This window comes from Suncus etruscus, chromosome 11 (assembly GCF_024139225.1).
Source record: "Suncus etruscus isolate mSunEtr1 chromosome 11, mSunEtr1.pri.cur, whole genome shotgun sequence".
Taxonomy (NCBI): domain Eukaryota; kingdom Metazoa; phylum Chordata; class Mammalia; order Eulipotyphla; family Soricidae; genus Suncus; species Suncus etruscus.
In genome coordinates, this window is record NC_064858.1 from 198,892 (window position 1) to 213,757 (window position 14,866).

The 14,866-nt window shown below is 45.1% G+C and overlaps 1 protein-coding gene across 1 annotated transcript in view; it reads left to right on the forward strand.

Annotated features, from left to right (window-relative positions):
- The window catches only part of ATP10A (ATPase phospholipid transporting 10A (putative)), an 88,245-nt gene extending 73,619 nt beyond the window's left edge, over positions 1 to 14,626 (forward strand). The window contains exons 13-21 of the mRNA XM_049783911.1: positions 190 to 374; positions 7,130 to 7,460; positions 8,262 to 8,338; positions 10,066 to 10,191; positions 11,475 to 11,675; positions 12,104 to 12,184; positions 12,263 to 12,367; positions 13,420 to 13,607; positions 13,702 to 14,626. Coding sequence (XP_049639868.1) covers positions 190 to 374; positions 7,130 to 7,460; positions 8,262 to 8,338; positions 10,066 to 10,191; positions 11,475 to 11,675; positions 12,104 to 12,184; positions 12,263 to 12,367; positions 13,420 to 13,607; positions 13,702 to 14,311 — 1,904 coding nt within the window. The 3' untranslated portion in view covers positions 14,312 to 14,626. The remainder of the gene's footprint in view (positions 1 to 189; positions 375 to 7,129; positions 7,461 to 8,261; positions 8,339 to 10,065; positions 10,192 to 11,474; positions 11,676 to 12,103; positions 12,185 to 12,262; positions 12,368 to 13,419; positions 13,608 to 13,701) is intronic.
- Positions 14,627 to 14,866: the final 240 nt, after the last annotated feature.

A 14,866-nucleotide genomic window follows, 5' to 3' on the forward strand; every position in this document is an offset into this window, starting at 1 on the left:
TGAGACTGGATGGAGGGGATGGGCCCAGCTTCCAGCTGTTGGTGAGCACAGGTCTGGGGCACCCTGAGACAAAAGGGACCTATGGCCCAGCTGCCCCCAGACCTTCCCCAGATTCCAGAGAAATGGGGGACCCCTGTGGCTCGGGGCACAGTCGAGGCTCCATGCTCATCCTCTTGCCCATGTGCCCAGGGGCCACGGGAGTCGAAGACCGGCTGCAGGACGGAGTCCCCGACACCATCGCAGCGCTACGTGGGGCCGGCCTGCAGATCTGGGTGCTGACAGGTGACAAGCAGGAGACAGCCCTGAACATCGCCCACGCCTGCCAGCTGCTGGGCCCCAACGATGAGGTTCTCCTTCTGGACGCGCAGTCCCAAGTACGACCCAGCCCATCACTGCACTGCCAAGTACCCCAGAGTGATGCTCAGGGCCTGCGCAGGGATCACTCCTGGGGTGCCGGGCGGACCCTCTGCCTTTTGGGGTTGAATCCATTATCTTCAAGAACACTACTTCGTGCTTGCAAGATATTGAGGGTGTCTTTGTGGGGTCCCTAAATTTAGAGCACAGGGTCAACGGGAGCAGAGACTTTTGCACAAGGGCACTGGCACACTGAGAGACAATCACAGGCAGCTTTGGGCACTGAGGGTATGAACCGGCTCACCCAGACCTGACTGTCCCCAGTCCCCTGGATGCATCCGATTCAGGTGCCCGGAGTGACCAGGATGCCCACTGAGCAGTATGTGTGCTGGGCGCTGAGGATCTGAGTTTCTTGATTCCCTTTATGTAGGTGTGGCTCTAACCAGGAAGAGAGGTTCTGCTGTATTTTCTCCTGAAGGTGTGAAGAGTTTAACATCTCTCCTTTAATTTGCATCTCCCTGATGATTAGTGATGTGGAGCATTTTTTCATGTGTCTTTTGGCATTTGTATTTCTTCTTTGTCAAAGTGTCTATCCATTTCTTCTCCCCATTTTTTGATGCGATTAGATGTTTTTTTCTTGTAAATTTCTGTCAGTGCCTTGTATATTTTGGAGATTAGCCCCTTGTCTGATCAGTATTGGGTGAATAGTTTCTCCCACTCAGTGGGGGGCTCTTGTATCCTGGGCGCTATTTCCTTTGAGGTGCAGAAGCTTCTCAGTTTAATATATTCCCATCTGTTAATCTCTGCTTTCACTTGCTTGGAGAGTGCAGTTTCCTCCTTGAAGATGCCTTTAGTCTCAATGTCCTGGAGTGTTTTACCTACGTGCTGTTCTATGTATATTATGGTTTCAGGTCTGGTATCGAGGTCTTTCATCCATTTGAATTTAACCTTCGTACATGATGTTAGCTGGGGGTCTAAGTTCAATTTTTGCAAGTGGCTAGCCAGTTGTGCCAACACCACTTGTTGAAGAGGCTTTCTTTACTCCATTTTGGATTTCTTGCTCCTTTATCAAAAATTAGGTGATCGTATATCTGGGGGAACATTCTCTGAGTATTTAAGCCTATTCCACTGATCTGAAGGCCTGCCTTTATTCCAATACCATGCTGTTTTGATAACTATTGCTTTGTAGTACAATTTAAAGTTGGGGAAAGTAATTCCTCCCATATTCTTTTTCCCAATGATTGCTTTAGCTATTCTAGGGTGTTCATTGTTCCATATGAATTTCAAAAGTGCCTGATCCACTTTTTTGAAGAATGTCATGGGTATCTTTAGAGGGATCACATTAAATTTATACAATGCTTTGGGGAGTATTGCCATTTTAATGATGTTAATCCTGCCAATCCATGAGCAGGGTATGTGCTTCCATTTCCACGTGTCCTCTCTTATTTCTTAGAGCAGAGTTTTATAGTTTTCTTTGTATAGGTCCTTCACATTTTTAGTCAAGTTGATTCCAAGATATTTGAGTTTGTGTGGTACTAATGTAAATGGGATTGTTCTCTTAATGTCCATTTCTTCCCTATCATTATTAGTGTATAAAAAGGCCATTGATTTTTGTGTGTTAATTTTGTAGCCTGCCACCTTGCTATATGAGTCTATTGTTTCTAGAAGCTTTTTCATAGAGACTTTAGGGTTTTCTAGGTAGAGTATCATGTCATCTGCAAACAATGAGAGCTTGACTTCTTCCTTTCCTATCTGGATTCCCTTGATATCTTTTTCTTGCCTAATCGCTATAGCAAGTACTTCCAGTGCTATGTTGAATAGGAGTGGTGAGAAAGGACAGCTTTATCTTGTGTCAGAATTTAGAGGGAAGGCTTTTAGTTTTTTTCCATTGAGGATAATATTTGCTACTGGCTTGTGGTAGATGGCCTTAACTATATTGAGAAAGGTTCCTTCCATTCCCATCTTGCTGAGAGTTTTGATCAAGAATGGGTGTTGGACCTTATCAAATGCTTTCTCTGTGTCTATTGATATGATCATGTGATTTCTATTTTTCTTGTTGTTGATGTTGTGTATTATGTTGATAGATTTACGGATGTTAAACAGCCTTGCATTCCTGGGATGAAGCCTACTTGATCATAGTGGATGATCTTCTTAATGAGGCATTGAATCCTATTTGTCAGGATTTTGTTGAGGATATTTGCATCTGTATTTATCAGCGACATTGGTCTGTAATTTTCTTTTTTGGTAGCATCTCTGTCTAGTTTAGGTATCAAGGTTATGTTGGCTTCATAAAAGCTATTTGGAAGTGTTCCTGTTTTTTCAATTTCATGAAAGAGTCTTGCCAGAATTGGTAGAAGTTCTTCTTGAAAGGTTTGAAAGAATTCATTAGTGAATCCATCTGGGCCTGGACTTTTGTTTTTGGGCAGACATTTGATTACTGTCTTAATTTCCTCAATAGTGGTGGGTGTATTTAGATATGCTACATCCTCTTCATTCAGCCGTGGAAGATTATAAGATTCCAAAAATTTATCCATTTCTTCCAGGTTTTCATTTTTAGTGGCATAGAATTTCTCAAAGTAGTTTCTGATTACCCTTTGGATCTCTACCATATCAGTAGTGATCTCCCCTTTTTCATTCCTAATACGAGTTATCAAGTTTCTCTCTCTCTCTTTCTTTGTTAGTTTTGCCAGTGGTCTATCAATCTTGTTTTTTTTTTTTAAGTAAAACACTGTGTGATAGTTCAATAGTTGCTAAGGGGCATCAGAGAGGCCTTGAACATAGCTGATAAGAGTTCAATCCCTGCATCCAGTAGAGTCCCCACAAGTCGAACACAGAGCCAGGAGTAATCTCTGAGCACAGTTGAGTGTGATTCCCCCCAAATAGTTGTTAATAGTTGAGTTTGGGGCATAGAATGTCCAACACCCACTCTTTCACCACGTTCATTATCTTTCTGTTCCCCTAGCCTGACTCCCCCTCTTCCTTTCTTTCTTTTTTTTTGTTTCTGTTAGACACTGTGGTTTGTAATCCTGTTACTGAAGGGGTATCCTGCCTATCACTGTCCCTCCTTCCAGAATTCAGTTCTTATCCAGGGTGACCATTTCCAGCTCTCGTTGTCACAATAGAACACACATCGGGGAACACACTTCTCTGCCCTCACATTATTTCTATTTGGACACAATTCATTTTGTGTCGAATTGTATATAAGGGATAAGGGTTCTGTCAAGTTTAGTTTGGGGGAGGAGCACACTCAACAGTTCATGGGAAGCTACTCCTGGTTCTATTTGAAAGGCAACTCTCAGAATTGCTTGGTGGACCATGTGGTTGAACCCAAGCCTCCAGCATGCAAAATTTGTACTACAGTCCTCCAAGGCCAATTTGAGCACTTGAAAGTCTAACACTGGAGTCCTTTGTTGAAAGTCATTTGGGTCTCCGACCATACCACCCAGAAGGTGCCAGATGTCATCTGAAAATCGGAGGGTGATCTTGATGTGAGTCTCTCAGTTCTCTTGACTTACTTGTCCTTCTTTATGCAGACCCCACCATTTGACTACCGGAGCTTCCTCTAAAGCCTTGAAATTGATTCCATTTCCAAGTGTTTAGAGATGTTCCATTCCTCTTTCTTTTTGTGTTTTATTCTCTTTCCTTTTATTTTCCATTATGATCATGGGACATACCACTTCTAGCATTTTCATTCCTATAAATATGTCAAAAGCAAGATGCTAAAGGCCTGGGCAGTATTTATTGTGACGATCGCTTAGAGAGACATAAGAGGAACATTAGTTCAGTCACCATATTAAGCAGTGGGTCTATTGGATGATAGACATTTTGGTTCATGTCTTGCATGAAAGGACTCAACAAACTAGCCCAGAGCTACTTCCATCCCATCAGCTTTTTCTGTAAATCAAGTTGTATGTAAACACAGCCTGCTTTATGTACTGATCTCTGGCTCTTTTTAGATACTTAATGGCAATAGCAAGTTGAGAGTTAATTTCAGGCTAAGCCTGAATTATATTCTTTCTGGCCCAACAAAGTATTTCCACTTATTTCACCCTGACATTTTTTCCACTCCCTGCCTTTTAATCTATCTATAGCACACATTTGAGTGAACTGGATTTAGTTTATTTTGTAGAGTCCACATTTTATCCATACAGGCAGTATTTTCAGAAAAAAATAAAAGAAGGTTGTTTCTCTTATAGAGATAGGAGAAAGGCAGAAAAACGAATAACTTCCTGAATATCTCTTTTCTTTGGAAAATTCAGATCATTTATATTTCATGTAATTAGTGATAGGGTTAGATTCAGGTCTGTCTTTCTGTGTTGGGGGTCTATTTTTAATATTTTTCTTTCTGGTTTTTGGACCACGCCTGCACTCATTCTGCACTCAGGAATCACTCTTGAGTGGGCAGGACTTAGGGACCCTATGGAATAAAGGGGATCAAACCCAGGTTGGCTACATGCCTGGCAAATACCCTACTCACTGTGCTATCACTCCAACCTCATGTTTTTAATTATTATATGTAAAAGCATTAGCATAATGGGAATCTTAATATTTCTAGAGGAAGTCAGTCAGAAGACCCTCTAAGATGTTCATACCCTTAGCATGAGTAGCTGGTCAAAAATTCCTGAGGAAATATTACCAGTAGGCCCACTAAGAAGTCTTTTCCCCCAGGTGTGGATGACTGGAAGATTCCTGAGAGATCTCTCATCAATAGGCCCACTGTCTTCCTTCTCAGTGTGGATAATTAAATAAGATGTTCTGTTAATGAAACTGACATTCTGCTTCCTTTACTACAAACATATATGTGTGTGTGTACTTATATATATATATATATATATATATATATATATATATATATATATATATATATATATATATATATATATATACACTCCCTTCTGTTGTGTATATAGTAAAACCTTTCTCATCCTAACATAAGGATTTTTAAGGCAATATAGCCCTGGTTAAATTTATCTTACCTGGAATACTCAGCATCAAAAAAACAATTTCTTCTCTTCTTGTCTTTGAACATCATAGCAGTTTGTAACAGAAAGAATTACTTCGCTTCAAGGACTTCCCTAATACTTTGAATACCTGCTAATAAATCTACACTTCAAAAAGGTTTGGTCAGGATAGCATTGGGTTATTGAATTTTACCTAGGTATAAATTGTATACTCCTTTCATATAAGTTTTATTTCTTTCATAACCAGACCTTAGGAAGTTGGTTTTAGCCCCTAAGTTAGAAACCTCTTCCCTTGGGTATAGGAAATTTGTTATAGGAAACCTGGCTTCTTGCTAATCCCTTAATTTACATCAGTATGACACCTAGGGCCAGGCCTGAGAGGAACTATTTTGAAATGTAAAAGTTTACCTTCCTTTTATCCTCTGGGCTCCTAACTGAACTATATTCTATTTTAAGATTAAAAACTGTGTATTGTTTTAAACATCAAACAATGTACACTCATAAGTTTCTGTACTTTCTCAAAGAAACAAAATGTAAGAATTCTTCTCATATGTGTGACTGGCCTTTTACCCCTTAAATATTCCTAGCTTGGAGATTAAAGTTGTAACATGCTGGGGCTGGAGAGATAGCATGGAGGCAGCGCATTTACCTTGCATGCAGAAGGACGGTGGTTCAAATCCTGGCATCCCATATGGTCCCCCGAGCCTGCCAGGAGCTATTTCTTTCTTTTGTTTGTTTGTTTGGGCCACACACGTTTGATGCTCAGGGGTTACTCTTGGCTAAGCACTCAGAAATTGCCCCTGGCTTGTGGGGACCATATGGGATGCCGGGGAATCGAAGTGCGGTCCTTCCTTGGCTAGCGCTTGCAAGGCAGACACCTTACCTCTAGCACCACCTTGCCAGCCCGCAGGAGCGATTTCTGAGTGTAGAGCCAGGAGGAACCCCTGAGCGCTGCCAGGTGTGATCCAAAGCCAAAGGAAAAAAAATCTACGTCTTTTTAAATAAAATATTATTTTAAAAAAAAATTGCAACATGCTGGGGCTGGAGCGGTGGCGCAGAGGTAGGGTTTGTGCCTTGCACGGGGCTGACCCAGGACCAACTACAGTTCAATCCCCAGCATCCCATATGGTCCCCCAAGCCTGGAGCAATTTCTAGCACATAGCCAGGAGTAATCCCTGAGCGTCATCGGGTGTGGCCCAAAAAAAGGCAAAAAAATTTTAAAAAAAGTTGTAATATGTATACCAGAACATGTTTCCCCATACATTCATTGTGTAGTCTCATTTCTTCATATTTTTTCGTATGCCGGTGCATGTAATGCCCACTCCCGGAAGTGGATTCATTGAAGTCCATCTGTTCCTGCAGGACAGAAGCTTCTTGTAGTAATTATACCTTTTGTTACTCTGTTCACTGAGGTTATTTGAACTGCAGGGCTTCGTTCTTTTGTCTGTACTATTGTTTGCTAATTAGCTATTTGAGGGGTACTTGGGCCTCATCTGGGTGGCTACTCCTGGCTCAGTACTCAGAGTCACTTCCAGCAGTGTCTGAGGGCATCTCACAGTGCCAAGAATCCAGCCTGAGCCTCTGTGCAAAAAGCCAGCACTGGACACCTGGGACGGTTTCTCCAGCACCTGCTAGTTTGACATCTTCCTCCATACTTTTAAAGATTTTCTTGCTTATCTTCCCCCAGGCTCACGCCATGCTTACTGCAGTTATAGAGTTAGAGGAGCTTTTAAGGACTCCAGTTTTGGCAGGGATGGGAAGTGCAATGAAAACTCCTAAACTTCCTGTATACCTGCTGTCCCCCTTCATTCCAGGAGGCATGCTCAGCCCTGCTGAATCAGTGTTTACAATACATGGAGTCCAGGGCTCCCAATGTCTCCCCATGCAAGACTCCTAGCAGCCTGAGCGTGGCCTTCTCCTCCAAGTACCCGCTGACTACTGCCACCCCTGTCTTCAGCCACGGGCCCTGCCTAGTCATCGATGGAAAATGTCTGGCCTTCGCTCTCGAGAAAAACCTCGAGGATAAATTTCTCTTCCTAGCCAAGCAGTGCCGCTCAGTGCTCTGCTGCCGCTCCACGCCCTTACAGAAGAGCATGGTGGTAAAGCTGGTCCGAAGCAAGCTCAAGGCCATGACCTTGGCCATAGGCAAGTGCTCAGACCCCACCCCCACTCCCTTCCTCTGCACAAACCCTTTATTTTCTACCTCTTCAGCCCCACTTCTGAGGACTTCATCTATCTGAACCAGAAAATAGGCAAAGCCCAAATAAAGCTTCAGCAGGCTGGAAAGCCTGAAAGATAGTGCAGTAGTTAAGACTTGGCAGGGTCCATCTTGATTTCTCATTAAGGTCCTCAAGCGTTACCAGTGTTAACCTCTGAGCACAGTTTGGAGTAGTTCTTGAGCACCACAGGGATGGTCTGAAACACAAAACAACAATTAAAGTTAAGAGAGTCAGCCATTGAGTCAACCCAGATTCAGTCTCCAGCATCTCCTGAAGTGTTTTATTTGTTTTGGTTTTTGATTGGGAAGTAAGAAATGTGAGGTCAAGGGCACTAGAGCGATAGCAGAGAGGGAAGGCCATTTATAGACCCTAGCATCCTTATGGTGCCCCAATCACTGTCAAGAGTAATTTCTGAGTTCAGAGCCAGAAGTAACTCCTAAGCACCACTGAATATGACCCCCAAACCAAAATAAAAAAAATTTTTAAAACAAAACAAACAATAACAAAAAAAAAAAACAATTAAAGTTAAGAGTGGAAAGCCACCAAGTGTAACCAAAACAGAGACAGGACTATGAGGAGGACAGAAAAGGGGGAAGATAGAGATTATTATTTTTCTTGACCCTTATTCAGACTCTGTCTCCCTGGATAAGGAATCCCATGAAGCTCCCGGAGCTGGTGTGAGTCTGTGCATCTCAATTCACAGGGTCCTTTTTTCCTTCCTTTCTAGGGGATGGTGCCAATGACGTCAGCATGATCCAGATGGCAGACGTGGGTGTGGGTATCTCAGGCCAGGAGGGCATGCAGGTAAAAGACCCAAAGGGCTATCCTGTGGGGAGGGGGTGTAGATGACTCTCAGTCCTCCCATCATCCTTTCCTGTGGGTCTGACTTGCAAAGGGTTGGATGCAACATTTGCCTGGATCTGCTTCTAAGTTTTTCTGGCGCCATGGTGAGTCCAGGGCCATTGCTACCATCTCTGGCTGTGACTCAGATTCCTTAGAGGGCATTTTTGGAATTTACCGAATGATTTTTTATACCATTTGGAAAAGTGCCTTGACTGCAGCGCTGGGAAACCCAGAGTCTCTGTAGAAATAGAAGACAGCCTTCTTGACTCACAGGCAAGTTGATCTCTGCCCTTCTCGTGAGTCACAGTCTGGGACCCAAACACTGCTAACTCTAAAGTATATTCCTTGGACCAGAGAGCTGGCTCAGAGGACTAAAATGTAGGCTTCGCAAGTGGGAGACTCCAAGATTAATCCCAATGCTGCGTGGTCCCCCAAACTTCCTCCCTCTGAACACTGCCAGATATGTCCTCCAAAATAAAAAAAATAAAAAAAATAAAAAAAGTATTTCCTTTAGATTGGTGCAACAGCTTCCAACATTTGGTGAACTTGGAATAATGACTTTTTTAACCTTAGAAACTTAATAAAATAATCTATGCCATTCTCTTATTTTTTTTTTCACAAAAAAAGAAAACCTGAGGTGTTGACCATCATTCAGTCATTGGCACATTCCACCGGTAATTATTTATTGAGCACAAACATGTGCTAATTGTGCAGAGCTAGCAATCAGGAAATCCTGAGTTCCCAAAGAAGCTCCTTTGTGGGCCATCTGGTCTACCCTTTTTATAAAGTGCCCACCTGAGGTTCAGCATAGTCTGAAAATTAAGGGAAGTCTTACCTTTTATGGACTCAAAAATCTGAATAGTTACATGTTTTAAACCTATATAAATAATCATAATTGTAATAAGCGTTAGTATTAAGGAATTCATGCTGATGTGAGCAAAAAGCCAAAAGTTGGAAAAACCTGGATTTATTCCACCAGGAGACTCAGTGTCCAAAAGTCTGGGCCAAGGTCAAATATATTGTTTTATAGGGTATCTAGTGGGTACACCTGAAGAAAACATGAATTCAAAATTCCTGAACATGATGTTTGTAAAATAACATCAAGATGGTCTCAAGGACACAAATATATTTTGTTTGGTTGGTCTGGGGAGCCATAGATGGCTTTTTTTAGGGCTTTGTTTATGACTGCACTCTGGGATCATTCCTAGAAAGGCTCTGGGGGGCACATATGGAATTCCAGTGATTGAATCAGGATTGGCTATCTGCAAGGCAAGTGCCCTTCCCTCCATATCCCAGGACATTTGGGGAACTTTCTACAGTTCCAGAGCAAGGGTACAGCCTTCTCAAGAACACCCCAAATGCAACCTGTGGTTACATTTTGTAGCTCAGGCTGAACAATCATTGGCAGTTCCTGATTATTGTTTATTTGGAATTATCACAGAAGTCCATTTCCATCTTCATCGGGAATGAAAAGGTCTAGTAGTAGTGAAATGTGTTTCCCAACCCATGTGAGTGCTGAGCTTGGATTTATCAAAGGCAGTGATGTTGGAAGCTGTTGAAATTTAGACCTGGCCTCTCATTCCTGCTTACTTATGCTGGATATTGGGCTGCCAGTTTCACCCTGTATTTGGGGATAATGGGTCAGTCCATTGGGACCACCAATAACTTGAGCCCCTCTTCTTCCTAAGGCAGTGATGGCCAGTGATTTTGCTTTGCCAAGATTCCGGTATCTTGAGAGACTACTCATTGTTCACGGTCACTGGTGCTACTCCCGCCTTGCTAACATGGTGCTGTACTTTTTCTACAAAAACACAGTAGGTGTCTGATAACCCCAGCTCAAATGGCCAGGGTGGACATTCACTGCAACCACCCCCTGCCCTTGACTATCCCATAGTCTACTGTCCCTTCCCGGCCTTGGGGGAATTAGGCTCCTAATGCTCTAGTCCCAGAAGTCCAACCCATGGGCTCAAGTTCAATTCCCAGAACCACCTGGTCTCCTAAGCATTTTCAAGGATAATCCTGGCAGTCCCCAGCACCACCAAGGTGTCCCAGATGGCCAGAATTACAAAGCCAGAGAAATATCACACCTTAGGAAATATGAAACTAGACCAGGAATTGTAAGCAGAGAGGCTAGAGTAAAAAGCACAGCAGGTAAGGCTTGGCTTTGCCAGGCTCAATCCCTTATGGTCTCCGGAGCCACCATGAGTGATTCCTGAGCACAGAGCCAGGAGAAAATTCTGAGCTCTACCAGGTGCGGTTCAAAAGCAAAACATAAAACAAGAAGAACTACAAGCAGAGTCCCTGGGTCTTTTGAGCTCACTTGGAAGCCACCCCCTTAAAACATAGACATATATTTTATGTATATATATATAAATTTTAATATACATAAGATGATTTTAATTTTTTAAAAATAACAAATCAGTTTCACTGAACAACCACAAATACACTTCTCGTCCATGTTCTAGCTCACCTCCTCACCTGTTCTTCAGGTGTCTTCTAGCAAATTTACAGACTCAGGCCTGACTAGCCAGGTGCCAGCATGAATCCCAATGACTGAGCCGCCTGGCCCCCTCCTGTCCTCCCCTTCTCTCACCACTTTAGTGTGGACCCTTGTACATGGCTATACCCCTAGAGCCTCCCCTCCAGTGGGGTACAGAGAGATGTAAGTCCAGCTGGAAAGGGGGCCTCCAGTCCCTTCCTTCAAGTCATTAGCTCTATAGCCTCAAATGACTTTGCTGCCTTTTGTGAACTTAATGTGCTTAAGTTGGCAACTCATGAAGGGGTGGCAAGAAGGTGGGGAAGGGCTTATTTGCCACTATGAATGCAGCACCCAGGAAGCATCAGACCCTCTTCTCTTTTCCCCATTATAGATGTCCATGAATCTCCTCATTGTCCATGTGTTCCCTCACTATCCACGTGTCTCCTCAATGTGTCCCCTTGCTATCCATGTGGCCCACCGTGTAACTCATTGTCCCAGGTGTCTCCTCAATCTTCGTGTGTCTCCTCGTTGTCAATCTGCCCCCTCATTGTCCATGTGTCTCCTCGTTGTGGCGCCCAGAAAGCTCCAGGGTCTCTCTCTCTCTCCTTCCCATGGCAGATGTTCGTGTGTCTCCTGTTTTGGTTCCAGTTCTTCTGTGGCTTCTCCGCATCTGCCATGATCGACCAGTGGTACTTGGTCTTCTTCAACCTGCTTTTCTCATCGCTGCCACAGCTTGTCACAGGGGTGCTGGACAAGGATGTGCCAGCCCACGTGCTGCTGGCTCAGCCTCAACTCTACCGGAGCAGGAAGGGCACGGAGGTGTGGGCTTCTGTCACACATCCTCCCCCCTCTCCACATGCGCCCCTCGGGAAAATGTGTCCTAGGGACAGGTGTTCCTATGCTGACCTGGCAGGAGCAGAGGAATGGCACCTATCTGCAAAGCCTCAAAGCCTGTCACTGGTGTCCCAGTTCCCACACACACACACACACACACACACACACACACACCCAGAGATGCAGGCACCAAATGCAGGAGGATCAGGCAGCCTACTCAACACACAAGTGCACAAGTTTTATTTTTCTGTCTTTGGGTCTCCAGCCTGGGACCTGCTGCTCCAGAACCCCCATGTTGCACATTCCTTGCCCCAAACTCAAGCTCTACTCTCACATGCTAGAACCTTACTGCAAAGGCCCTGAGGAAGGACCCACTGTGTCCCATAATTCTTTCTGGCTGTTTTGTGTCCCAGGAATATGGACCTTGTACTTTCTGGTTGAACATGCTGGACGCAGCCTTTCAAAGCCTGGTTTGCTTTTTCATCCCTTACCTGGTAAGTTTGGCCATTGGCCCAGCTTGCCCCATCCACCCCTGGCAGGGGCCTCCACCCCAGGAGTCTGCTGTCTTTCAGGCCTACTATGACTCAGACACAGACCTCTTTGCCTGGGGAACTCCCATCACGGCCATCGCACTCTTCACCTTCCTCCTGCACCTTGGCATCGAAACCAAGACCTGGGTAAGGGCCCATCGTGGGTGGAGCTGGCAGGACTGCAATCTTCATTGCAGGGGCTGGTCTAGCAATATTAACCTGACTAGGAGACAAGATGCTAAGGGCTGACTGGGCCCCTGGAGTCCTAGGAAAAGTACCCAACCCTAGTATAAGTACCTAGGGTAAGTACCACTGACCTCACGTAGTCCTACTCTTACCCTCCTTCTCCCCACCCCTGTACCCACCTTTTCCATCTGGCTACCCTGTCCCAGTGCATTTGCCCACCTTAGCTGTGCCAAAGACCCCTTGACTCTTAGGATAAACCAATGTGACCCAAGGGTGCTGTTTATTATACCTTTTTTGTGAGGGAGAGAGATGGGGTGAATTTGAAGGCCACATCCAGCAATGCTCAGGGCTGACTACTGGCTCTGTGCTCAGGGATCACTCCTGGCAGTGCTCTGGAGACCTTATGAAATGCTAGGGATTGAGCCTGGACACCATCATACTTGGCAAGCACCTAACCCTTGCACTATTTTTCTGGCCCTCTGTTTAACAGTATTGGGACGGGGGGGGGGGGTCCTCTATTTCCTAAGCTGTGCTTAGGAGACCCAAGAACCTCACTAGTGATTAGCTGCCAACAAGTCATTCGTTCAGCACCAAGGGTCTAAGGATATGACTCTACTTGGTCACTGCTGTATATAGGGGTTCCTGAGCTGCTCAGTCAAGTAGAGGTCTCCATGGTCAACCTGAGATTTTCAGAGCCCAAATGCAGTGCCAGGGATTGGCCATGTGCAAGACCAGTGCTTTAGCCAGGCACTCTCTCACCAGATTTCAAGTGGAAATAAAAATCCCTGAGGGGGGGGGGGGACAAAAGTGTCTGCCATAAAGGCAGGGAGGAGATATTGGGAAGAAAACTGGGGCCATTGGTGGCAAGAAATGTGCCCCAATGCAGAGACAGGTGTTGGACATTCCGACTAAACTCAGTCATGACCAGTCTTGGAACTCCATATCTCATGGTAATTCCATTTCAAATAACAATTCAGGAAGGTCCTTCTCTCCCCCCCCCCCCACCCTCCCAGACCTGGCTCAACTGGGTCACATGCATCTTCAGCGTGGCCCTGTTCTTCTCGGTGGCTTTTATCTACAATTCGTCCTGCCCCACCTGTTATCCGCCATCCAACCCTCACTGGACCATCCAGACGCTGATGGGAACCCCGCTCTTCTACCTGACTTGCCTCCTCGCCCCAGTCGCAGCGCTGTTGCCCAGGTAGGTACTGCAGACTCTGTCCCCTTGTCCCCCAACCAAATCTAAATACCCCGCCCCCGTCGCTCACAATCTCCCTCCCACCTGTTCCTTCCAGACTATTCTTCAAAGCCCTGCAGGGGACTCTGTCTCCTACCCCACTTCAGCGGGGTCGACAGCTAGCTAAGAAGTTGCCCATGAAACTCCCCAGTGGCCAGTCACCCCTGGAAGAAGAATCAAGAACTGAACCCTCAGAATTGAGCCTCATGGGGGCTCCCGGAACCGGCTCCCAGGATTCCAGGCCTCCCGAGGCTCAGCCTGATCTGCCCACCTGGTCCTCCAAGACCAATGGGGAGCCCAGCGCCGAGGACACATGCACCCAGGACACACAGGATGAGCCTCTGCAAGAGGAACTTGGGGTCCAGGTCCTGGGAGCCTCTACCCAGAGCAAGTATCCAGGGCTCGCCAAGGCCAAGAGGCCCAGACTCTGCAGGTCGGCTGCTGCCTTCTCCATCTTCAGGCTCCCTGGCCTCACCTCCCTACTTTCTTTGCTCTCGCTGGGCAATACCCTCCAGATCCCCCAAAGTCCTTCACAAATGGACAAGCAAGAGGGCGAATTCCAGCCCAAACACCGCGCTACAGAATTAGGACCTGCTGACCCTGTAGGGTCAGACCACCTACTCCTTCTAGAAAGTTCTCCCAGGCCAGCCCAGAGTGACAGAATTTGAAATAACCTTGTTTTTGTTGTTTGGCTTTTTTAAATCCCACTTGACACATCTAGATACCTATTACGTCCGCATCATTTATGCATCTCTCTTCTAGTGATGTATATTTGTTGATCCTTGAGGCTCGGGTGGAGAAAGGTACCAAAAGAGAAAGATATATTTTATTTTTTGAAAAGTTTTACTTAGAGTTTATAGAAAAGAAAAAAAGGGAAAAATAAGACAGATTTAATGTATAAAAAGTTTGAAGGGAAAGTAACCCTCAAAGTGTGTCTACATTTATTTTTTCATCTCATTTTATTAAAAAACAGTCTGACTGGTTTTCTTGGTCTCTGGCTTTTTCTTTTCTCACATGTGCATGTCTGAGCAGTAAGAATGCCCCAAGTGCAAGTGAGAGGTCACAGGGAACCCTCAAATCCCCATCCACTGCTTCCCTTTTTTGTTTACTCCACCAGGAAAGACAGAAGTGGGTTAATCTCACAGCAGGACTGATGCAGTCCCAAGGATGATGTCATTTCACCCCAGCTGTCAAGGGGTATCCCATGCCTGCAGCCACATCCT